The sequence below is a fragment of the Lathamus discolor genome, chromosome 10, assembly GCF_037157495.1.
Source record: "Lathamus discolor isolate bLatDis1 chromosome 10, bLatDis1.hap1, whole genome shotgun sequence".
NCBI lineage: Eukaryota > Metazoa > Chordata > Aves > Psittaciformes > Psittacidae > Lathamus > Lathamus discolor.
The window spans coordinates 14,250,127-14,275,099 of record NC_088893.1 but is presented as its reverse complement, the minus strand read 5'-3'; the positions used below and the strand labels follow the sequence as shown (position 1 = coordinate 14,275,099).

At 42.9% G+C, this 24,973-nt stretch overlaps 1 protein-coding gene across 1 annotated transcript in view; it reads left to right on the top strand.

The window, feature by feature from the left end:
* The window catches only part of GALNT10 (polypeptide N-acetylgalactosaminyltransferase 10), a 79,425-nt gene that overhangs the window by 51,185 nt on the left and 3,267 nt on the right, over positions 1-24,973 (top strand). The window contains exons 5-10 of the mRNA XM_065690323.1: positions 10,210-10,395; positions 12,161-12,344; positions 13,221-13,338; positions 21,743-21,850; positions 23,683-23,904; positions 24,617-24,733. Of these exons, the coding sequence (XP_065546395.1) occupies positions 10,210-10,395; positions 12,161-12,344; positions 13,221-13,338; positions 21,743-21,850; positions 23,683-23,904; positions 24,617-24,733 (935 nt within the window). The remainder of the gene's footprint in view (positions 1-10,209; positions 10,396-12,160; positions 12,345-13,220; positions 13,339-21,742; positions 21,851-23,682; positions 23,905-24,616; positions 24,734-24,973) is intronic.

Genomic DNA, 24,973 nt, shown 5'->3' with positions numbered 1-24,973 from the left:
TGTGTAATAAAATTAAAGCAGCTCTTTGACGTTTGGGAGACAGCAAAGCATTATGAGCTCACACTCTGGCACATGGCCACTGCTCATCTTTGAAAGGCAGCAAGAGGCTTTTAGGCCTTTTAGTAAAGGAGTCTGGGGGTGTTTTCCCTGAGCAGTGTCATCTCAGCCCTTGGTTTTGACCAGCATTTCCCTCTGCCCTCACATAGGGCTGGTCCTTTGCTTTGCACCGTTGTGCTGTCTTACAGCATCCTGTAGCTTGTTTGGACAGTTATTGGCAGGGGAGTCTCAGAGCCCAGCTGTTCACTGAGCATCAGAGGGAGCCACAGCCAAATCCCTCTTTTCCCCTTGTAAGATAAATCCCCAGTGACTTTTTAAATCTCTTTATATCGCAGCAGAAGTAATTCTGGGATAATCTGAATGGAAAAACAAATGTGGGTAAGGCTACTTGGCTGGACCACATGCAGCATAATTTGGTCTGAAGGGCAGAAGTCACTAAGTAGTGTACTGAAGGGGGAAGGCGAGGGGTGAGTAATGTGTCATTTGGTGCAGCATCAGGTACATAGCGAATACAGCGCGGTTCCATTAACCACATCTGCCAGACCTTAATTGAAAGAAATCATGCTCTTAGTATCTGAAATAGAAAAAGGTTTAATACTTGAGTTCTTTTTGATCTTTAAATGGAACAGTAAAGGATTTCTGCAGCTAAAGAGATTATCTTTTCATCTTTAGGCACATGCATTGTAGAAGTAGGGGGTTTTTCTCTCAAATGTGCTGAAGTACATCTGGTTATTAGTACATCTCTGAATATATGGAGTGACTGTGCTTAGAACCAAGTGGTGACAGTCTTTCTTACAGAATTTTGCATATGGTTCTTTGAAAGCCTTTTACCTTAACATAATAAAAAAAAGAAAAAGCTTTTTTGGCAACTCTGCTTTTCCACAGCCTTTCCTTTAATGTAGCTTTCAAGGTCTGTTCTAGAAGTTGTGGTCACTGTTGTCTCAAACAACTGATAAAAAGATTATTTTTGTAAACTAAGTGGCACAATAGCTTTTTCCCTTGCTGTTGGAACTCACTGCAGACTATCTCGGGTCTGATTAGACTCTCATAACAGCTTTGGATTAACTGTCAACAAGATCTCCCCTTGGGTATGTGGGGAAAGGTTTGCTCTAGGTGGAGAGACTTGGAAGGAAACAAATGTACTCTTTACTTTCATTAGAATGAAATTCTCTGTCATGAAACATACTCATTTTGATATCGGCATCTCATTAAGTCTCAGGCTTTTGTTGGTGCTCTGTTTGCGGACCTGGGCATTTGTCTGGTGCTTTAACATCATGAAGTTCCTGTAAGCAATTTGTAGGCTGCAGTCAAGTTCTAAGAATCTCACTGTCAAAATGCTTCTGATGGAAGCCAATACCAGTGTCACTTTTCCATGCAGAAAGTGACTTGGCTTTGGTGAATATCACCAGTTCTGGTAGTGGCACAAACTTTACAAAGTGAAACAGGCTTCAGAGTCACTTAAGGGGTTGTGACCCATAGCCTAGATGTGATGTTTGTTACCCACACTCCAGTGTGACTGCAGGTAGCACAGCAGAGCTGTACCTTCTGGTGTAGGAGGGAATTTGTGAGCTCACCAATACTCTGTTCTCTAGTGAGCACCAAATAGAGCAATAAATAAAACCTGCTGCAGATGTCCAATTTTTGTTTATGAAATTAAAATGTGTTATTCTCCATTTCTGGCAGTGTCTTGTAGGCATGGGATACTTCAGACAATTCTTAGCGACAGTTTGCTTTGGATCCATAGTGAAATGTGGACAGGATTCACTTCTAAGTTTTCCTTTTTGGAGTATTCATTTCCAAACACCATTTCTGTACTTGTGTATACCCTTCCTAACGGAATATCTAAACCCTGCATTGTTCATTAGGCACTGGCTGGAGAGTATTAAATACATTCTCTAGTGTTTTAAGGGACCTGAGGGCTCATCGTAGTTGTTCACTTCAGCTTTTTGGTGGCTGCCTTAAATTAACTAACCGGTTTACTTTTCATCATCTTGTATTTATTACTTTGAGTTGCTATGGCTAAAGATCCTTCTAGAAAGGAGATGAGGTGGCTTTAAAAGGTCTGCTTTACTATGACCTCTTAGCTAATTATTGTGTAGTGAAGGATGTCCAGCAAACTAAGGTTTAAATAGAGAATTGAGGAGTAGAGTTTCCATTACAGTTCATTAAATAAATCTGGTTGCGATGCTTGCTACTAAGAAACCCTGTGTTTTTTAGTGGAATTTCTTGGGAAAACAGCTTTAATTTTATTCTCCTCACCTTGAAGTATATGTCCTCATCTGCTAGGAGTCAAAGATGGAGATATCTGCCAGCTGCAGTGCAAATCAGCATTTTAATGCTTTACAGCTGCTTCTGTATAGATGTTAATTAGAAATGTGATTCAGATACCCTCTGTTAGTGCTCATATGTGATGTCTATTATTGGTAATCATAGTTTCTGCTGTTTGAGCATGCATTTTGGGTGGTATTGACAAAGCAGCTGTTTCTACATAGGGACATTGATAAAGGTGGAAACTTCCTCAGTTTGAGGAAAATGGAAAGGTGATGCTGCTTCAATTTAACAATAAAAGTGGATAATCTAAAACACATGCCTTTTCCATATAGTTTTAATTGCAGTGGTATTAGTAAAGAGATGCCACACTCATTCTCTCACTGTAGCATCTATTCATAAATGTCATAAGGACTGCTGTTGCCTACTTCCCACAAGCAAAGTATGCATTGATGTCTCCAGTGGAACACAGTTCACCTTGCTGAATGGTGCAAGCCAAGGCTCTAGATCTAAAAGCAGGGTACCTTCAGCTATAGGGTACTACCCTCTCCCCTCTCCCATCCAGCTAAAGTGAGTGTGTCAGCTGAGAACAATATTGTCCATGAGATGGTTTAGTTTCAGTATCAGTACAGCAGGGAATAGTCCTGGGTTTGTGCTTCAGGATTTAATAGATTTATTGACCTTTCTGGCAGATGTCACTAACTTATTGTGATAGTTGCGTTTCTTGCCAATGAAGTAAACAAGAGCTTTGGGAACTGATGACAAAGAGGCCTAGGAGAGAAAAATGTGAGTTCGTAAAACGTATTCCTCGCATGCCAGAGTTTGTTTCCACGGATCAGGTGTCCGTATTTTTCCTGCTCTATTGGTAATTTTTTAATTTCCCAAATGCTTTGTGTTCTGTTCTCTGACACACAGACTACAAGACAAATGTGCTTTTGTTTTATCATTCATGGTTATTAATGTATGAGCATTATTGTAGGAATGAGGGATTATCAGTTAGCTTTCCAGTATTCCATTTGGCTGCAATGCCAAAGGAGAGATTTTGTAGGGCTGTGCTATTAATTTTAGGCTTCATAGTTGTTCTTCCTCACTTAGCCACTTGAGATAAAAGCCTTTGGACTCCAAAGGGATGCATTCCTACCAAATCAAAGCAACTTTCAAGTGGGTTACATCATGGACCTAATGGAGTAGTCTCTAAGAAGACAAAATTCTGAAGTAGTTAATTCTTGTGCTCCTTCTGGAATCTTTCTTCTGCTGCTGGTTTGCACAGAGCAGATACTTTCAGGCCAAAAAATTCTTTGTGCGTGAATGCTGCTGATAAAGGCAAAGCTGAATCTCTGAGGACTGGTTTGGTTTGGGTTGGTTTTTCATGTATTTTTTTGCTTTTTTCCCCAGAAAATCTCAGTGACTTTTAAGGCTTTAATCTTGCAGCTTTGATATGTCCCGTGATGTTACAGCCTGAAATGTCTTAACGTTTCATCCGCCTGCATCTCCCTAAATGATGGCAAGCTTTCTCTTGCTGTCAGTTGTAGGCTTTGGGTTCATGTCATGATATACAGTCCAGTAAATAGCTATCAACAGTGAATGTGTACTCACATGCTCAACAGAAGCAAACACCCCTCAGTCACAGCAGCTTACTCGGTTGTGCCCATGGGTAGCAGAGGAGTAATTTTCAGTTGGGTTTATTCTGCCCTGTGAGCGAACTTCTGAAACACTTTTGCACTCCTTTTTGTCTCTCCAGTGCTCAGAAAGCACTCAGTGATGTAGATTAAAGGCAATTAAAGACTTATGTGATCTCTCATGATTTGTAACTCTACTATGGAAAGAGGAATATAAATTCACAGGATCCTGAACTGGTATGTGGTGTGTTAGCCTCAGACTGCTGAAGTGGTGATGCTTTTGATATGGTGGGTTGTCTTAATGTTTTTCATCTGCCCATACAGTGTTCATCAATTTAGTAGAAGTGTGGTAGCATTAAGCAGGAGCACAGGCGTTCTCTTGGTTAAACAACTGCATAATCAAAACCACTTACTTGGTCTTAAGATGAAGGCACAGATACTGTGGGTTGAAGGCAGTATTTGGGACAGCAATGCCCTTCTTGCTAGTCACCATGGCTACATCAAGCTTGAGTTGAATATTAAGTGTGCTGCAAGGAGCTCACTCCTGTTTCAGCAGCTGCAGAGGCTACATAGGCCAAAACCTGCAGAGTTTGTGTGTCAGCAGAGCAGTCTCTGTGATGTTAAAAGCAATCAACAAGGAAAATCACTGAGAGTCACAAAATCACCTCTTTAGATCAAATATAGTCAACAGAAGAGGAAAAACCTAAGTGGATGCTTTAATCTTGATACATATTTAATGAAATGGGAAGGGAGAAGAGTAAACTGATGAGAATGATTCCCCTGGGAAATACGGCTTATAGCACAGGAGGAAAAACTGATGCTGTGGGTTGGCCGGGGAGTCGGTGTGCAGGATTTAAGAACTCTGATGCATAACACCACAGGTTGGCTTCACTGCTCCTAATGAGTAAAAGGTGTTTAAAACTTACAGCATAAAGGAAAGATGAGTAAATGGATTTTTCTGTATTCCCTCAGGAAGAAACAATTGGAATAGACTTCCTTTACAAGGGAAACTTTCCTGAGAGTTTAAGAGGTGATGCTGTAGCTGAGATGATTATTCCCTATGTATTTTCCTGCTTGGAAATGCAGCCTACTAAACTTTCCCTAAGGTCTGGGAGTGTGTTTATGCAAATGCTAGTAAATGTACAGTTTTCTCATTTAAGATTACACCTTTGACTCTGCATTCAGTACTAGTATCTCCTGAAGCCATAACTGAGCAGGGTTCGGATATATGCTGTAGGGTGCAGGAAGTGGTGAGAAAGTTCCCTTTGCAAATCCGGGATGTGATTGATGATACAGACAAAACAGCAGGAGTTAATGCATTTGAGTTTATCAAAGCACATAGCACAGCCTCTGCCCCAGTAACTTGCAGTCTGGCTTATTTCTTAGCCCCACACTTCCACCTTTGTGCATTCATTGTTCCTAAAATGGAAGCTTGGCTTTAAAACATTAGAAGGCGAAGAAAGGAAGATTTTGAGGAGCCCAACTCTTGGTCTTTGTTACAATCTAAAGACTGCTGTATGGGTTTTACTCTTTCAGCTATTGTCCCATGCACAGAAACCCTTTTTCCTCCACCCAGTTTTTGTTTGTGAGGCTGTGCTGGGCCCCAAGACTGATACAGAATGGGCAGTGAGAACAGGACCTCCTTCCCTTCAAGAGATTACTACAGAACTGTAATCAGTGAAGCAACAGATACTAATTCTCTCCCTTCCAAGGTCTTGTCTTTCTTTGCAAGAAGATTCAGCTTGGAAAGCTGTCACTCGCTTAATCAGTTTGCTATTATTGGGACTGGTGTTCATAGTAGGATTTATTAAATCAGTTTATTATCCCCCAACCAACTTCAGTGATCAGCTCGTGAAAGCACTGGAAGAAATTTAAAACCGGTGTAAATGCTGCCTGTTCGGATAACAGCACATTCTGCTATTTAAAGGATTGCTCGTCTGCACCAAAACAGGGAGAGAAGTTAATTTCAGTGATGTAGAGCTTTCTATTTCAGGGAGGCTTGGCTTGCACATTGTGATGGATTCAGGAAGAAGTTTAATTCATTCTTAAATTGTTAAACAGCACGTTAGGGCTGAGTATCTAAGTAAAGATGAATGGATTCATTTGTCATCTTAAACAAGCGTGTCTGCATGTGGGAGGGTAGGTATGGGGAGCTGGGATAACCTGTTAACAGGTGAACAATTGCACTGCAGGTTTTGGTGGTTGGAAAGCAGTAAAATAGCCTGCAGGGAAGGGAAACCATCCCTGTCTGCTTGAAAGGGAATTCTGCAGGTGCTCCAGTCCTTTCTGCCTGCGCCATGTGCCCTTCGGCAGGAGGGGGAAGGTTCCCTGTATTTCCAGAGTGCAATGGCTCTCCTGTCTTCATATCCTCAGCCTTTCGAGTGTACACTGAAGCAAAGCACGTCAGGAGAAGGCAGGATACTGCAGGGCAGAGGAAACTCTGGTTTCATTGGTGGCATCCAATTTGCTGGCAGCAGCCTGTGGATGATGAGGCCAGAAGGATGAAGTGCAGTAAAACCACCATAGGAATTTCATATGGGGGAAAAAAGTCTTATTTTGACAGCTTTGGGACCACTTATGTTAGGCTGCTGAAGCTTCTCTGCTATCTTCACACAGTTTTATTTACAGCTCAAAATAAAGCAGTAGTTCTTGACTGGTACTGTTAATGTATATGCTGTATATCAAGTTTATTGCAAAGTCTGTTAGCAAGCTACCAGCCTAGCTTTTAATCTGCAGATAATCTTACTCTCATTTATATGCTTGGACTCTCTTCCTTTGCCCAGTGTAGGCACAGCCATTGGAATCCATCCAGTTCACCTAACAACTTTCGTTAAAGAAAATTGCCCTTGTAATAAAAATTACTCAGTGTGACAAGATTCCATAATATATTTTTTAAAGCCTCATAAAATTTTGTAGCAGTTAATGCTATTTGTTTGTTTTCCTGAGATATTCTTTTAAAAGCAGAACTTGACTTAATTGTGACAGTATTTGTAATAGAATGAAGTAACTGTTTTCTGAGTGTTTGGAGGCCAGGTTGGATGCAGGAATAGCACAGGGATAATGAGATAAGAAAGCCTTGTCTTTGAAAAGTATGTTTTATTGTGTTTTATATGTTGTTGGTGAGGTTACTTCACAGTCTGTGACTCTTTAGTAAGGGGAAGTAGATAAGATAAATTCTGCTCACTTGCGGTTCATGGTACATCAGTTTTAACCTTATGAAATGCAATGATCAAGCATGGATTTTTCTGCAGTGATTGGGAGCAGCTCATCTGAGCATCATAGCTCTTGGCTTCAAGGACTTGGTACATGTGTCCCCTGCATCACACATGGGTGCTGATGGAGTGAGTACTTACAGCTTTTCCTCGCTTCTTCCAGCCATCGGAAGCATAAGAAGATTCCTAATGTGTGAGATATTTCTTAACAGTGCAACACAGAGCAGGGCCTGTGCTGCATGTGTGAAATGCTTTGGTATTTTTTTTTTACTATGGAAACATAGTAAATAAGTGCTAAAGAAGCAAAACAAGCATTTGGGAATGGAATGGGAAGTCAGTGGATTAGACTTCTTGGTGTCTCTTTGCAGAGTACTCACCTGAGAACTCTATGGTTCCTATCCCTTCTTTTCTCCTATTATGCCATGAAAATGGGGAATTCTCTCAGTTCTTAACTGCTTGTTCATTAATAGATACAAATCAACCTGTCTTCATTTGGTGTGTAGCAGAGCAGCCGTCATCATCACTACAAATACAGCCAAGTCCAGTGACTTTTGCTCACTTGCTGGTGTGTGACTTGCTGGTGTGTGTCTTCCTGTGTGAGACCAGTACCAAAGCTTTGCTTGTGTTTCCTGGCAGTAGGCTATGCTCAGACCCTTGGAGGAATTGGTTAGGCTGCCTTCAGGTGCTACCCACATGAAAGAACACACCAAACCAGGACAGTTCAGAAAGGTGCATGATGCCAAAACCTAAAATGACCAGTATACAGGTAGAAGACAAACTTCTGGGATCTTTCATAGTCTCATTTTCTTGTTTCTAGCAAAATAAGAGTTGCAGAAAATACACACAGATTTCCCATTCCTTTGGTGCTTTGGTTATTATAGGACTTGCTAAGACTCTTTTTTAAGACTTTGTAGGTCTGGTTTAGATAATTTAAATATTGGGGGGTCTGATCTTGCAAGTGCTATAAAATCTGTGGCTATTGTTAGGGGAATCAGACCCAGAGCATCTGTGTGACGGTTACCTCCTTCCTATACCTGCTTATGAGCACTGGCAGCCACTCTCATGTTTCTCTTGGGTAGATTCACTAAGGTGTACCTTCCATCTTGGGCTTAGCTGATTTATGCTTGAAGTGAGAGTTGTTTTGTTCTCTTTTCTGTTGAACTAATCCTTTGTGATAAACTAACAATGGTGAGGGATGAGCTGTGATGTTTGACAATGGTGGTGACTTTTCTGTTTGTTCTTGTTGAGTCTACCCACTGTTTCAGGATGAAGGCAGCTGCAGTAATAACATATCTAGTTTCTATGGAAGGCCCTTATTTCAAAAACCTATAATTGAGTGGACAAAATTTCTGGTTGCTTGAGAGGATCTATTCAAAAGAGACTTGAAAAGGATGATGGAAAAGCGTGCTAGACAGCGAGAAGCACTAAGAGCTCTATTGAGCAGGGAAGCCTACGTAGATACTGTGGGACAATTAGACTTGTCAGGCAAAACACTGAAATGCATTTGTGAGCAAAGAAGTCCTGGGGGATGTTAAATAAAGCTTTGAAAAGGGCAAAGAGCTAGCTAGGAATACCTCAAAAGCAAAGTTGATCTGGGTGATCTTTGAAAGAAGGTAGGTGATGGCTGCTTCAAAGGGAAGGTGCAGGTTGTGTGTTAGTCATAGGGACTCTGCCCGGTTTTTTGACTCCAGTAGCTAAAACTCTGATAAAACCCTGAAGCACAATTGCTGGGTCAGCGCCATCGGGGAGAGTTTAGAACTTAGTGAAGTTTATTTGCCCCTTTGCTCTTTTTAGAGACTTATTCCAATACCTGGCTTCCCTGGTGCCCTGTTCAGGGTGTTCTCACACTGGCTGCCTTTTCAGCCCCTGCCTTTCATAGCTGCTTTGGAAGCCAGGGAAGACTCTGCTATACACAATGGAGTGGATGTGTTCCCTGTAGTCAAGCAAATAAGCCTGTGAGGTTATTTGTATTTGAATGATTGCCTCCATTCAAGTTCTGTTGTGTGAGATTTTAAGATTAGTTAATTGCTTAGATTTGACAAAGTAGCTTTTGCCTAGCAAAGCTCGTTTCCTTGATCGGTTGCTGATGGCTGTGGATAGGATGGTGCATTAATGAACAGTCCCTGGCACGCTGTGAATGGGGTTTGCTGTCAAGTCAGTCAAAACTTCAGATGCCCACAGATCAACCCATTAGCGATTAGGCCAGCATCAGCTTTTAGCCTATTTTTAGGTTTTTCTTTGGTGCTTCACTCTTTGATGTAAAGACAGCTGTGTGCCCCTCACTCTTTATGTAGACCAAGCTTTTTCTTTCCCCTTCTAAACAAGCTGTCTATTGTTTTGATTGCTCAGTAATCTTCTGCAGCTCCCCTGTTTGAATTCTTGTTAATTGTGGTGACTACAAATGCCTGTGCTAATTCAGATGTGGCTCCAGTCCATATTCAGTAGCGTAAATATTTCCGTATTTAAATGCAAATATCTCCTCTGATAAGCATTTAATGAAGCCATCCAGACACATGCAGTGGCTATGCCTGCCATGCTGGCTTGGGGGGATGGCTGAGTAGGCTTTTTGCTGTTTGTTTATGCATGAGTAGATGGCGATGTTGTATGATTTCAGGAAACCCAAAGCAGCTTAAATCTGTTGAGTGTTTACTTCTGAAAGTAAATTGTCCTGTGTCTCTTCTAAGCTACATTGGTTTTCCACAGTTCTCCCAGAGTTCTGCTGTGTGGTTTCTTATTCCTCTTTCTCTGCTGCTTTCTTTCTCATCCTTCACTCTTCCATCTTCTCCTATCTTCCATCTTCCATCCTTCACTCTTCCATCTATCTCCTCTTTTTGTTGTTTACTGCTTCTAAGGTTTTGGGACATCTTCAGGAGTCTTGGGTAAGCAGTTATGTTTAAACCTGAATTTAAAGGAAATTATTCTTTCTTCCTTTTTCCTGTTATTGCATTGGTTAGCTGCTCAGGCCATACTTCCAGAGACATCTCTTTCTGGTAAAGAGGGAACAGCATTTTTAAGAAATCATTACAGTGTTTGAATTTCTCATTTCCATGCAGAACACCTGAAGAAACGCCTGGAGGATTACATGGCCCAGTTCCCAAATGTAAGAATCCTCCGAACCAAAAAGAGAGAAGGGCTGATAAGGACTCGGATGCTGGGGGCCTCTGTGGCCATAGGGGATGTCATCACCTTCTTGGATTCCCATTGCGAGGCCAATGTGAACTGGCTGCCGCCTCTGCTAGGTAAGCGTGTCGCGCTGTACGTGGTTGAAGACTGAACTGCTAAAGAGCTGGCACCTTCTGCTTTTCGTTCATGCTGTAAGTGGAAGATGAAATGTCTTAAAAGCAAAACCAAACCAACCACAAGACTTGGGTGAACTGCTGGGAACTGGTAGCCTTTAATTTTTTCCGTTCTAGAGTCCTGCACTGTACAACAACCTTATCAAATGCTTTGCTTAATTAAAAAGCAGAGATTATATTCTTCTATTTCCTTGCTAAATGAAATCTTAAGTAATTTATATCTTGCTAGAAGGCTAAGCTCTCGCATGGTCATTCAGCAGCGTGCAGAGAGGAATGGCTTTATGAAACAGAAAAGATCTTTACATGTAGTTTTTAAGTAGATTTTAGGTATTGTTTTTCTCCTATGTAACTATGTTTAACTTCATAGTCTGCAAGCCTGTGGAAAATACTTCTTGTGAATGACAGCTGCTGGTATGTCTTTGTAGAACATATGCAGTCCTTTCTAAGGCAGTGCTTCATCTTTAAGGAGGCATCAGTTTTACAATGTCTGTTGTTTTCAGGGATGACTAATTGAAAGGACAGTGCCTTCTGTTTCTGGTACCTGCATCCCTCTGGCCAGTACCAAGCTCCTTCACAGCCTTATTGCAAGTGATCTGTTAAAGCTCTCCGAGGTCTGACTTTGTCAAATAAACTGTGGCACCAATAGTCAAGGGGAGGTTTAAGAGAAACTAGTTACACTTGTCAGCAGGATTGCTGGATGGTAATATATGGTTGCTTTCACTATAGTTTGTATCTGACAATGGTATAAAACATTTGCTGCTTCATGAGCCCCGGGGAAGGAGGACAGAATTAGCTCAAATGCCATTTAAATGAGAACACGTAGAGTATGCATTAATTTTAAAGCATAGAAAGGATTTGCTAGACGTGCATTGGAAGCCGAAACATCATTTGTCGCCTCCAATCTGAAAGTTAACTTCCAACTAGAGACCATCTCAGTAATAAAGTATTTAAGAAGTTCCAGATGTTTACGCAGGAATTAATCCTGTGTTGTATTATTTGGTTGGAAGAAAAGGTTGAGGGGAGGAGGTACACTTGCATTTCTTGAGCCTGCTGAGAGTAGTTACACCATTAGTCTGGATTGTTTCCTGCCACATTCTGGCACAGCAGTTTAAAGGTAGGTGCTACGATGGGCTATTGCCCTGGCTTTGAATCAGTGCAGAAAGGGTTCACATCCCAGTTGCTCGTTAAAATGAGGACTGTTCACTAAGTACAGCATGTCTGTTTTCAGCTTGGCAGTTTAGGTATCTGTGGTAATGTGCCTGTGTCTTTCTTTTCTGCTCCTGTATGATAATAGAATCACAGAATGGTTTGGGTTGGAAGGGACCTTAAGCTCATCCACGGGCAGGGACATCTTCTACTACAGCAGGTTGCTCCAAGCCCTGTCCAGCCTGGCCTTGAACACTGCCAGGGATGGAGCATTTACCTCTTCCTTGGGCAGCCTGTTCGTGTTCCTCACCGCTCTCACAGTAGTGGACACTGTAGCATGGGTACTTACTGTTTTTATCTCAATAGCTCAAGCTTGAATACTTAAATTTAGAAATACCAGATGAATTGATATAAATTGGAGCATCTGCCCCAAAGAATTTACGGGAAGAACAGGACCGATGTCATTCTTGGACAACTTTGTGTTTTGATGCTCTCTTCTGTCATTTCATGGTCAAAGGAACCAGCTGGTGCAGGTTTTCTAACATGTTTCTCCAATCTTCAGATCGTATTGCCCGAAACCGCAAGACTATCGTTTGCCCAATGATTGACGTTATTGATCATGACCACTTTGGATATGAGACTCAGGCTGGAGACGCAATGCGAGGTGCATTTGACTGGGAGATGTATTACAAGAGGATCCCTATTCCTCCTGAGTTACAGAAACTTGATCCCAGTGATCCCTTTGAGTAAGTTACTGAAACGAAGTGTGCTAAGAGCTGGCTAACAAAAGAACACCCTGTTACAGGGTTGGTTTACGCCTCAGTGTAGTAAAAGTCAGAAGCTGGTGTTAAGCTACTTGCTTTTTGGCAGCTGTTCGTTTAGTTGGTCCAAAAGAAATGTGTTGTGTAGTAGCTGTGAACGCTCTCCTTTTCATTGCTGTTTTTTGCCGCCTTAATTCCCACAGAAGTTAACATTTCATTTAAAACTGTAATGTGTAGCGTTTAATGTGGTCATTTATTACTGAAATCTTTCAAACATAACTTAGTATCCCTAACGCTCTGCCAAAAACAACAAACCAATGGCAGCTTATATGTCATTCCCAGGTGGGGGAAGAAGAAAAACTAGCAGTATAATTACAGCAATTTTGATGATTGCAGTGCATTGCAGAAGTAAATCTGTGCTCAAGTTATGTTCTGCTGTTGCTGTGCTTGCCAACATTGAGACAGTTCTGCTGTCCTTTATAGTTACGCAGTGTTCCAAAAAAACCCCGATAACACTTTTTGAGGTCAAGCTCAATGACTTGAGCCACAGCATCCCATGTGCAGCATATGGGTCCCAATGGGAGAGCTTATATCTTGTCACTTAATGGTGAACTCTTGACTGCTGGAGGAGAGGCATTGACTGGTTCTGGAGGGAGCCTGGTCTGGTCCTCCTCCTCTGCAAGTGAGAAGTGGTAGATAATGCAAAACCAACTGTTTGATGCTCTGATAGGGCTGCAAAGGCACCAGAACACTGGGTGGTGAAAAGAGTATTTGTCAAATCTTGCTTTGTTTTTTAAATGTTTAGCCAGAGATCTGTATCTTTGAATGTGTTTGTAATATGGAGTCTGGTTTTTCCTTAAGGTCTCCTGTAATGGCTGGAGGACTGTTTGCAGTCGATAGAAAGTGGTTCTGGGAGCTGGGAGGGTATGATGCAGGTCTGGAGATATGGGGAGGAGAGCAGTATGAAATATCCTTTAAGGTGAGCTATGTTCTCTGGAAATTACTTCTGTTTTGAAAAGTAAGAATTGTTCTGAGGCGCAGAATGTGAATAATCTATTTTGTCCTTGCTTTTACGTGTGACTTAAAGGTGAAAGAGCTGGGAGTAGTAAGATAGTACACAGAAGAAACAGCAATGATGCAAGCAGTCATTTGTAAGGGTCAGTTTTGGAGCATGATTAGTGGGGTGTCCCCTGTTCTTTGGTCAGAGCTTCAGGTGCATACGCTCCTCACAGCAAGGGTAAGTCAGCTTGTGTGAAGCTGTCTGGCTTTAGGCTTCTTACTGCTCACCCTGGCAAAATGATAAATACCCTCCTTCTTGAGGGGAGGAGGATTCTGTCAGCTCAGTGTTTGTCCAACCATGTACCTCAGTCCTGAGCTTGAATTCCCAGAGATGAGAGTAACGGACTGTCTATAGTCAGTCCATCTGACTCCTGGCTGCAAGGAACTGAGACTATTAATTACCCTGTAAGAAATACTCAACAATTGGAATAACAACACTGTTGCTGGCAATGACTTCAGATCATTAACTGCCTGGCTTGGGGACAGTTCTGTCACTTACTGATTGACCAAGCTGTTCAGTTGAGGGCTTTAAAAAAAGAGTTAGACAGCCAAAACTGCATACCAATAGTAATGAGTCACTGTGACCCATGGAGACCTCTGGTACCTGTGTTACCTTGGATGTGGCACTCTGAAATCCATTCTAGGAAACTCACTGGGATATCCCAGACCACTGAAGGCAGATGGCTCGTTTTCTCTTCACTGATGAGAATCCTTTCCATAGCCTAGAGGGAACTGAGTAAAGACTTCTGCATTAAACTGTTTGGGCTGTTGTGTGGTTTCTCTTTCACAGGTTAAATATATAACCTTACAGGTGTCTGGATGCTACTGACCTAAGCTAGTTGACCTCTGCATGGGGCCAGAAGATGGTAGCAGTGTGGCAGCAGATAGGGCACAGTTTAGCTTCAGCAGCTATAACTCCTCATGTCTCCCCTGACAAACGAGTCATGGCTGATCTCTTACAAAACAGATTGCTAAATCCCAATGCCTCCATGCAATTCAGAGGCATATCCAGCTATATTCAGCCAGCCATGTTACCGTGTATACCCACTGTGTGCTGCTTACTGTACAGCGAATGATAGGGAAAAAGAGACACTGTTTTGAAGACAAAGTCTTTTCTGCCATTGTTTGCTCACAAGCAAACCCAAAGTAACAAAGTCGCATCAGAGTTCCCTTCTCTGTAGTGGTAGCAGGAAGGGAGGGCTGAGGGTACCCTATTTGGAGATGTCATTGCAGTTAGAGCCAGTTCTTTGTATTGCATGTGATGAAATTGTGTAACGCTGTCATTCTCTGCAGGGGAGGCAATGGCAATATTCAGTCTCTTTCCCTTGGCCCTTTTAGGAAATGCTGGTTTCTAAGAGTGATGACAGTGGCTGGGGAAGCCCTTTGTCTCTACTGCCACAGCAGGCAGTCACACTGCTCGATCTGCAGGAAATAAGACTACTTCATTCATCTGTTTGCTTATCCTCTCTGAAACACAGTGGTTTATTTCAGTCCAGAGATGGTAATTTATGGAGGGATAAATTGGCTTTAATTAATCTCTGCAAAGACCCCCTTTTTCTTTCATTGTGCAACAGGGGAAAAAAATGAAGTTTTAACTGAAAGAAGCTCAGTGTATTTTCAGAAATTAAGATAAATTGATACATTCATCTGTGGCTGATAGATGTAATAATTCTGCTGGAATTGCAAGAATAGAAGGTTTGTTCACAGAATTTATGAAGCTATGACATTTCCTGGCGAGCTCAGAGCCACGTTTTTACCTTTAGAAGCAGACTGAGATTTTGTAGTTAGAGGCACTGTCAAATAATTTAGAGCTCTGGCTTTAGATGTGGGGTACCTGCTTTCACATTATTTATTATCTAATGGGAATTCAGATTCTAAGGGTGCCAGATTGACAGCAGACCTTTAACAAAGAACCCATTCCTGGCTTGGGAGTTGTGGGTGGAGGTATTCTTTTGTGCTGCTGGTCTTTGATCCATTGCATCAGATGCCGCCATCTCGAGCCTCACCAGGAGCAGGATTTGTTTTCCTTAAGCATATTCTTTTGGGCCATGTACGGAGAAACCTGTTCTTTACAGGTTTTCTGCCTTAATTTTAAAACCTGGGGCTCTGTTGCTGAGAGACTGGAAATGAAGTTTATTTAGGAGCTTCTTGCTTTTCTGTTTTGAGATCATACGTATTTCTGTCATCACCTGGCTCTGCTTCCTTCTCAGAAGAAACTTTCCATCTGAAGGCAAGCTGACAGAGACACCATCAGTGTTTAGCACCTCGGCTAATATATTTAGCTGGAGGATGCATCAAACTATTGATAGAAGCCTTGTTCCTTGTATGAAATGCGTACACCAGCCATCACTAGAAAACGTAGCGTGCTGGAGGGACCGAAAAATGTAGGCTAACTTTAAATTAGAAACAAGCCTTCCAACCACAACTGCTGGTTTGTAGTTTTCTGGGTCTTCTCAATCCCTTAAAACAGCAATTTCTAAATTAGAAATGGAATCAATGTATCCATTCCGTATTTAAGAAGAAAGCATGTGCTGCTTCCTCCTCTTGACCTGTGTATATCCAGAATAGCTCAGTGCCTATAACCAACTACTTCTACAGGTCAGGGGGTTTCCTGCCTCAGGTCATCACCAGATGCAACAGGAAGATTTCAGTCTTGCATTTTAGTTGCAGGCATTGCCCTTGTTCAGATGAGCCTCACTTTTCCCTGAACCCTGCTTGCAGGATGCTCCAGGCAAACGGCTCTGCAGAGCTGCCTGCTGTAAGCACCATTCATATCAGTGCTGTAAGCACCATCCATCTCAGTGGATTGCCAGATGCTGACCTTTGAATACATGCTTGTATTTTGGAGAAAGGGTAAACAAGCTTGCACAGCCATTTCTGTGTGGCACTTGGTACCTTTCCTCTCCACTGCTCCTCACTCTAGAGCTGTAGTTTCTCTGTTCAGTGGGCTCCGCTGAGGGGTATTTTTGGTTTTGGGAGTCACTTCCATACCTCTGCTCTCTTACGGTTTTTCCTGGTCTTTTTGTGTCTTTCTGCAATGATGTGAGCAAAACGGAATACCCCAAGTGACAATGTGTCTTTCCTCTTCTAAACACAGCTTAATAGCTCTGATTTTCTCAATGTTCCTGCATAATCCTACATTCTGCTGCCTTCATAACCACTTCATTTTCTTTGAGATTATTGCTTTGATTTGGAGCGGTATCTCTGAAGCAGTTAAACTCTTCCTTACTGCAAATGCTACCCTGTACAGCACTTATCTCCGCTGTTTTACTTGTGATCATGTTGCCTCTCTTCCAGTATTTTTGTAGATTCTATCCTGTTTGGCTTACTCAGTCTTCACTAAACTGCTTTATGCCTCTCTTCCTTAAATATACAGTCTCTGATTTTTTGGGTATGGGGAAACAGAAGAGGAAAAAGTGATGTTTCTGACTTGTACAGGCATAGATACAGATGTACTTTGTACCTCAGACCTTGAGTGGTTCTGAGTCCTTTATTTGTACGTTGTACTTCAAGAGCAGAGAATGAGAATCTGGACATCCCTTGCTAGGTGATCGATCATTTCAGTTTGAGAAATGTTTGTCTTGTAATCTAGAGATTGTAAAGCCTTCATAAAATGCAGAGGGCTTGGTGCAAACAAGCCATATCAACAGTTGGCCTGCGAAGAACAGATAAGGGAAAGGCAAAAGAGATGGTCAATACTCCTGGGCATCACTCTGTGCTTCAGCAATATTAAACATCCACTGCGCATACTCTGGTGACTGTAGATCATTGCATTTTTCCAGATCCTTTTCCCAAAGCACCAACATGGTTTGTATAAAACATGTCACCTATTTTCCAACAGATCCAAGTGCTCTGTAGCTTCTGTTCACATACACATCTCCTTTGCCCCATGTCAGCAGCACATTTCTGATGCACGTTTTGCCCAGGGTAGATGTGGTCAGGGTGCAGCTGCCAAGGGATCACTTCTGACAGCGGTTCTAGTTGTATATTAAGTTAGTGCTGATTGTGAGCTTCCAATGCTTATTCCAGGCACATCCTCACACCACTTTCCAGCAGCTCACGTTTGCCCACACTGAAACAGGCCAGGCATCCTGCTGGGGTTTTTTTTTGGTTGTTTTAAGCCAGCACATGCTGCTCAATTCTAAAGCTCTCAGCTGTAGTATGGGGTGCCTTCCTTCTCCCTCCCTAACTGGTGATGCAGCCATCAGTTTCAGACCATCGACTTGAGTTCTTGGCCTCTGTTCACACTGTGCGCTTGGTTCAGGCTCCAGAGTAGCCTCCTGCCAAGCAGCAGCAGGAAAGTGGACCCCTCCACTCTCTGGAAGGCGATTACTGGAAACTGCTGTCATTACTCTCAGATACTCCAGACGGTGAGGAGGGGCCATGCTGGTGTACGTTGTGTGAGAGCAGGCGTTGTGCAAACACATAGATCCCAGTGCCTTTTGAGCTACCTTAATCTCTTATAGAGCAGTAAGTCCCAGCTGCAAGAATAGCTGATGCTTACAAAACTGAGGATTATGATCTTCCTGCATTATTGGTTGCCCTTGGTTTCATCCTCCCACCTACCTTATTATGCAGAGAACCCCCTTGACTTACCTGATGTGTCCTTTTCTTCCCACCTTCCAGTATGTGTTCCGACAAGCCAGTTTCTCTCCATTGCTCCATTCCGTGGTCTTTATTTCTGTTGTGGCTTGCAGAAGCAGCTTTCTTTTTAAGGCTTGACTTTTTCCTTTGTGTGTTTTCCCTCTCTTGGGAAGCATTGCCTCATCACAGAAACCATAAACGTTGTATACCCAGATAATTGCGTTCACACACCAACTGCAGTATTGTATTGGGTGCTTGAGAGGAGAGGTTCAGCTGTCTTACGTGACATTGTTTTCTGACATAGCAGGAAGGGAACTGGATCAGCATAACATTCCCATGTAGAGAATAGGCGGCATATTATCTTGTGCTTTGATAGCATGCTAGCTGAGTCAAAGGCTTTTGAGTTGTTTTATGGAGTTACAGCTCTCCAGGCCACTGAGAAGATGGGAGTAATATCACTGGTATTGTTATTTTACTTCCCTTATATGTTTATTTTATTAGGCTGAGATTGTGCCCTAAGAAAAACCTGTTGCAGTGTGCACATTGACCTCAGTGTAGGCAGGCTTTCCCTTAATTCTAGCAGTTCTGTCAGCTCTGAGATTCCTAGCTCAACATGTAGACTGGTAAAATTGGTGCCTGAGGAGGAAGAGAAGTTTCCTGTTCTCTCTTAATGAGATCTGATTAGATCATTGTATAAAGCACTGTCTGCCCGACCAGCTTTAATTCCTGTTCTTACGGCATTCTGGTAAATGGCTGATTGAAATTAACTGCATGAAGTTCAGGCTCTGATGTTTGCAGTCGTGTCAGCCAGGGAGATGAGGCACCATCTCACCCTGCTGTAAAGCAACACAAAACTGGTTCGCCTGGCCTGACGAGAGCACAGTAAGTGTCAGTCAGCGTTACCATGAAGGCACAAGGTGCTGCCCCACAGACCAGTGTTGTTTCAGCTGTCTGACAAAGCTGTGTTTTTAGCAGTGTAAGTTCTGGTGTGAGCTGTACCCTTGTTTGAAATCAACCAAATATCACTGAGTGGAAGCATCCTCTCAGCTATTTTGGGTTTGCTTCACTAGCAGTTACTCCTTGACAGACCTCTGGATGTGATTCACCTGACCTTTAACTTTCTAATGCTTTTGTTAGCTATGCTTTACCAATGCATGTCACGCTCTTTCCCTCTCCCCCCTTCTTCCAGTTTTATAGATAAGGACTGGTAATTGTCTTTATGGAGGTTGTAATGAGTTCTGTCACCACACAAAGAAGCTCACTAATAAAATAAATCAAAGCAGCAATGAATGAATGGAAAGCATGCTTTTAAAATTAGATTTGTACTGCAAGTGCTAGACTGTCACTTGCAGCATGAGACAATGGTAAAAAGGCACTGAGTTGGCAAAGTACCTTGAGAGGGTCACTGAGCTCCGCTAGTAGGAATTAGGAAGCTTCCTGTTGCCTCCGTGCAGCACTGGTAATCACAGCATCATTTGGGAGTAAATATTTTAAAGCAAGATTAGAAAAAGAGTGTAAAACTGATCTTGGATTGTGTTTGTTCAGTAACTCAGTTAAGAAGCTTTTCTTATCATATCTTTACATGTGTTCATATAATGTTGTCTTCTGTGCCTGGAGTCTTGTACCTGCTTGGAGCTCCTGGCCCGGCATAGGGTCAGTTGTATCTAGCTTCCCATAGCCCCTGCCTCTCCAGTGTACTGCTCAGCTGATAAGTGCTGCCTGTAGAATTGCTTCACAAGATCTTCAGTGCAAGGACGGTGTTCTCTCTAGCTGCACATTGACTGCAAGGGTCTGTTTCTCACAGGAGGGAAGTCGTGTTTTCAGAGATGTGTACTCAATGTGGCCTACTGAAAGCCTTAAGAGATCAGGGGCAGATGAGGCAGCAAGGATCACAAGCTGCTGCTTGCATACTCTTGTGTTGCGCTAAAATGCAGCTGCATGTGCACAGATAGGGCTTTCTTGATGGAGGGGGCAGTGCACAGGCTCAGAATACATGTTGTTGAGTGTGTGTGTCTGTACAGCTGAGCTCTAGGGTCCTTCAGCTATTCCTGCAGTCTTTTATAGCTCCCAGATCTGCTGCAGCTCTTGCGCAAACCATTTCTGTCATAGGAAACATCCCCAAACTCTTGTTTTCTCAGTCTATCTGTTAATTCCCTAGCAGAGAAATCACACTGTGGCCCCCTGCAGCAAAAAGCACAGCAGCTACAGCATAAGCAGCATTTCTAATTCCATGGGAAACTTCAAAACCGCCGGGTGCTAGTTTCTTTTTTCGTCTTCGTCTCTTCTGTACCAGCTTCTCGAGACACAGCAGGGACAAAAGGAATGTAATTCTGTCGAAGGAGTGTTTGTCAACTTCCTTCTTGTCTTTCTCACTATAACGGCGTGTAATTAAGTACCTTGAACTTTAGAAGTTGCCTGTGAAAAATATCCCCCTAACTGAGAGCAACCAACCTCCATTAAGTTAGACGCAGTCAGCAAATGACTATAATTATTAGGACCAGTAGACAGAGCTGAAACTCCAGAGGACTTTAGTGTCAGAGCTAATAATTATGCAGCAGCCTTGGCCAAATATTTCTCTTCTGAGCTAAGTATTTAATATTGTCACTGTCGAATATTAATGGAATTGCCTGCTATGTGTGAAGCTGTTGACTAAGCTCATTGTACAATGAACTGCCGTGGCTCAAATTAGCCACAGTGAATGGAGGGATCGGGAACGCCGCATCAGCCTGCAGCACCAGCAGACCTCCTTAAATAGTGCTGCCTTCGGGACATTAACATAAGATCTGGGGACAAATTGAAGGGCAAGACAGTGTCATGCTTCAAGAATTCAGTAAGTCAGTTGTTTTGCATACTGAAGGATGCCTTCTAAGTATTCATTAGATATCTCTGGGAAGCAGGTATGAATGTAATTCTTAGATCTAATGAAGTAGATTGGCTGATTCATGAAACATCTCCTTTGGTTTCATTTGGACAAAGCTATTACATCCATGATATAAATAAGGAATAAAAGAAGGTTGTTGCAGCATGATGAAATCTTCCCAGGTGGGAAAAGAAATTTCTGGGCCCAAATCTAGACATTAACCAAGCATCAGGGTAGCCTTTCTCAACTAGCGGTGTGCTGCAGTGACTTTCTGAGGGCTTTCTTAAAGCTAATTGCATTTTCACCAGGCAGGGATTTCCACTTAATTGTAAGGCTGCAAAGCAGTGAGTGAATGTCAGCATTGAAACCATCTGAAAGCAGTGATAACCACAGGAAAACACAGTAGTTTCTTCTGCTTTCTGGCACTTGAACAGGCTACTGAATTCCCTGGAGTGTCTTGCATAACATAGAACCAGTACTATAGAGATGGCCTCCCTTTTACACAGTCTGCACCCAGGTCTTGTATGGCAGTCCAGTTTAACTACAGTGGTTACTATTGCTGTAATAACATATATCAATTTAAAGTGTGCTGTGTGCTATTTTCTGGGTGATTTTTTGTTTCTGTTCCTTTCTCTAAAGAATGCAAAATTGGACTGTTTGACTATTGGGCTTGATAGCACTTGTGCTAAATCAAGGCTTGCTGCATGGCTCTAAGCAGTTAGTTACAGGATTTGAGACTAAAGCAAGAAGGGGAGGTTCTTTGGGAGAGGGTGTACTTTAAAAAATCTAGGTTAAGCTTTTTCGTGACTTGAAAGTCTTTTTTGTTCTTCATTTTTCTCCATATAATCAAGACTGAAACTGTATCTCTGCTGTTCCACAGGTATGGATGTGTGGAGGTCGCATGGAGGACATCCCTTGCTCTAGAGTTGGTCATATCTACAGAAAATATGTTCCATACAAGGTTCCAACAGGAGTCAGCCTGGCCAGAGTAAGTGGCAATGGCATTACCCATGACAGATGTCTTGACTGCAATCGACTGTGCTGTTCTCTCCTCTCACCCCACAATGGGAGGCAAATGTAGGGTTTATAGTCTATAAACTGTGTTTGTATGGTGGTCAAACTGAGTGGTATTGCAGTGGAGGATGTGTATCACAACGGGAAGAGTGCCCAGGAGCTGCAGACTCATGTGCAGGCAGCTCTATGCTCTAGACATCAGCCAGTGCTAGGTGTTGGGAATGGACTTTTGCAATCAGGCACTGGTTATGGAATTACCAATACAAACAAGATATGGCTTTATCTATATAATACTTCAGTTGTTTTATAGCTGTGCTCCCCCAGAGCAGAAGGCTTCAGCATGGCGATTGTGTTTTGGAGCTTGAAAGACCTCTCAGCTTCAAGCATCACAGACCACTGAATGGGCAAGCTGTAATTTTCCACAATAGAATGTTTTGTGCCATCCTATTTCTTACTCTAGTGTAGCCCAAAGAGGAAAGAGCTGTTGCCTACCTGCGTTAGAGCTCTCCAGTTAATTTCCAAATTAGGAAGGGATTGCATTGCCCTCTGGTGGGAGTAAAAAATCATAGGAGCAGGAAGCCTGCATGAGTAAAAACCGCAAGATGTGCCCTGCTGTTCTGCAAGCTTGTGGCTTGCACAGTGTTAAAATGCTTCCCTGTTTAATGGCATCACCCTAGTTATAGATTTGGATTTATTACTCAGCCCAGCAATGACCTGTCAGAGCGATAGAGTGCTCTCCTCTCTGTGCCATCCCTTCAGGAAGGAGCTATATTTCTTTTGATTCAGTATTCAGCTCTTGCATACTCACAGTGCTGGAAGGGGATGGCAGAAGGGTGTAGGAGAGGCTGTCTCTTGGCATCTAAGATCATACAGTCACGTTAAGTTGTATGTCGGCTGCATTTGGGGCAGGGGCAGCAAGCACACTGCTCATTCTCAATGTCCTCAGTTTTTGGTAGTATATGACCGTTGCTGGACTGACTGTATTCATGCAAGGTGGGCAAGTGCTGCTGGGTCACCGACAGTGGTGACCAACTATGTGCCTGTTGTTACCAGAGAACAGTCCAAGGTCCAACAATCTCTTGAGTATGTTCTGACAAGCTGTAGGGTGGGTATCTCCACAGGGTGGTGTTCGTTGCTGGCTTGGAATTGCACAGTGGATTAAGCTTTACAGTGATACATGAAATACACTGCTGCTAGGAGATAAAGCCCTTTGCTTCTGTTCTGAAAGGTCATCACCTAAAAGTTCTGTATTGCTGTGGTATCTCAGGGTTTCTCTTAAACAGCTTTTTACCCAAGAAAACTGAAAAATAGTGGTAAGAAAGAGTATTGAGAACTGAAGCTTTCCAGAAGGGAGTACAGCAAATCCCATTCCTAGATGGGTTAGAAGATGCAATAAAAAGGATTTGAGAAAGCAGCTTTTTGTCAGGGACCTTTGAATGTCCAGCGGTATTTACCAGCGTCATTTTGTGAGTAGCTTCTTCACAGAAAGAAAAAAAAAATGGAAAGAAAGAGAAAAGCCTTTGATTAATGTTGGTTTTTTTAGCCACAAGGCACTAGATATAATGGCCAAGTGCCAGGATTCTGGTTTGACCTCAACTAAAAATATGTTTTGAAAAGTCCCTTGGAACTGGAGAATAATAAAAATAATCTTCATCCTGAAGCTGGGCAGAAAGAGTGGATGTGCATGAAAATCCTTTCCGAGCACAAGCAGCAGAGCTGTTCTGAATGCTAATGTCAGTAGCTTGTGCAGAGCATTCTCAGGTGCTTTTCCCTCTGGTTTTTCACACGTGGCTCTTACGCACACAGAACTTGAAGCGGGTGGCAGAGGTGTGGATGGACGAGTATGCAGAGTACATCTACCAGCGCAGACCGGAGTACCGGCACCTCTCTGCAGGGGACGTCGCGGCTCAGAAGGAGCTCCGCAACAACCTCAACTGCAAAAGCTTCAAGTGGTTCATGAACGAGGTCGCGTGGGACTTGCCAAAGTTCTACCCACCAGTGGAGCCTCCAGCAGCCGCCTGGGGAGAGGCAAGTCTGTGCTCTGCAGCCTGCAGTGGGCAAACAGGCTGCGGGTTGGTTTAAGGTTGTTTTACCCCCGGGCTCCAGTAAGCAGTTTGCTGTGAGGTGGCAAGTGAGTGTTCAAAGATCCTGCTTGATGTGTTTCAAAGACCAGAACTCCCTTACCATTACGCTGGTCTGATCAAAGAAGGCAGTTAGGCAGCCGTTTCTATCAGTGCACAGCTACAGAGAGAATAGAGATTTGGCTTGTTCTGCATGTTGTGTGCTTTGTAGAAGGCAGAACATGCCAACAGGGAGGGCTAGAGAGAGGCAGGCAGCAGCTGAGCAGTAGTATTTCCAAAGGCTACACAACTGTGTTAAGCTGCTCTGCTCCTTAGCTTTCCCATCTGAAAGCCAGGAAAACCATCCCTGTTCTTGGAAGCATGCTGTATTCTGGGAAAAGAATTGCCCCAGGAGTGAAGTCATAGACACACAACACACCACAGTGGGCTCTGCAGTCCTGTAGTTAATGGGTTTTACTGTGTCCTGGAGGTTTCTGTACCTCCATTTTTTGAATTGCTGTGCTTTCTTCTAGCTGTCATCTGCCAGCTCAGATACATGGTGAAGTGAGGAATCTTAAAGCTGTCTTCATACAAATACTGCCACTACTTAAAGCAATTTAAGCCTTCTTTCCTATCACTTTGTAAGAGAAGGAGATTCAGTGCCTAACTTACTATTTCAGATACGCAATGTAGGAACTGGACTGTGTGTGGATACTAAGCACGGAGCCCTGGGATCCCCACTGAGGCTAGAAAACTGTGTGAAGGACAGAGGAGAAGCAGCATGGAACAACGTGCAGGTAATGGTCCCTTTGATAAGTCATCAGCCCCTAAATAAATTTGGGGAGGGAGAAGTTATAAGAACAAATGATGAATGTTTGAGAAGAAATGTCATTGCAGAACACTGTCAGGTGAAGGGAGGGTGTTGTATACCCCAAGGCTTGTGTGCTAATTATACTTGGTGGGCTTGTAGCAGGATGTGGTTTGTGCTTGTGGCAGGGTCTGGAGCCTGGTAGGCTTTGTGCAGTGCTTTCACCTCC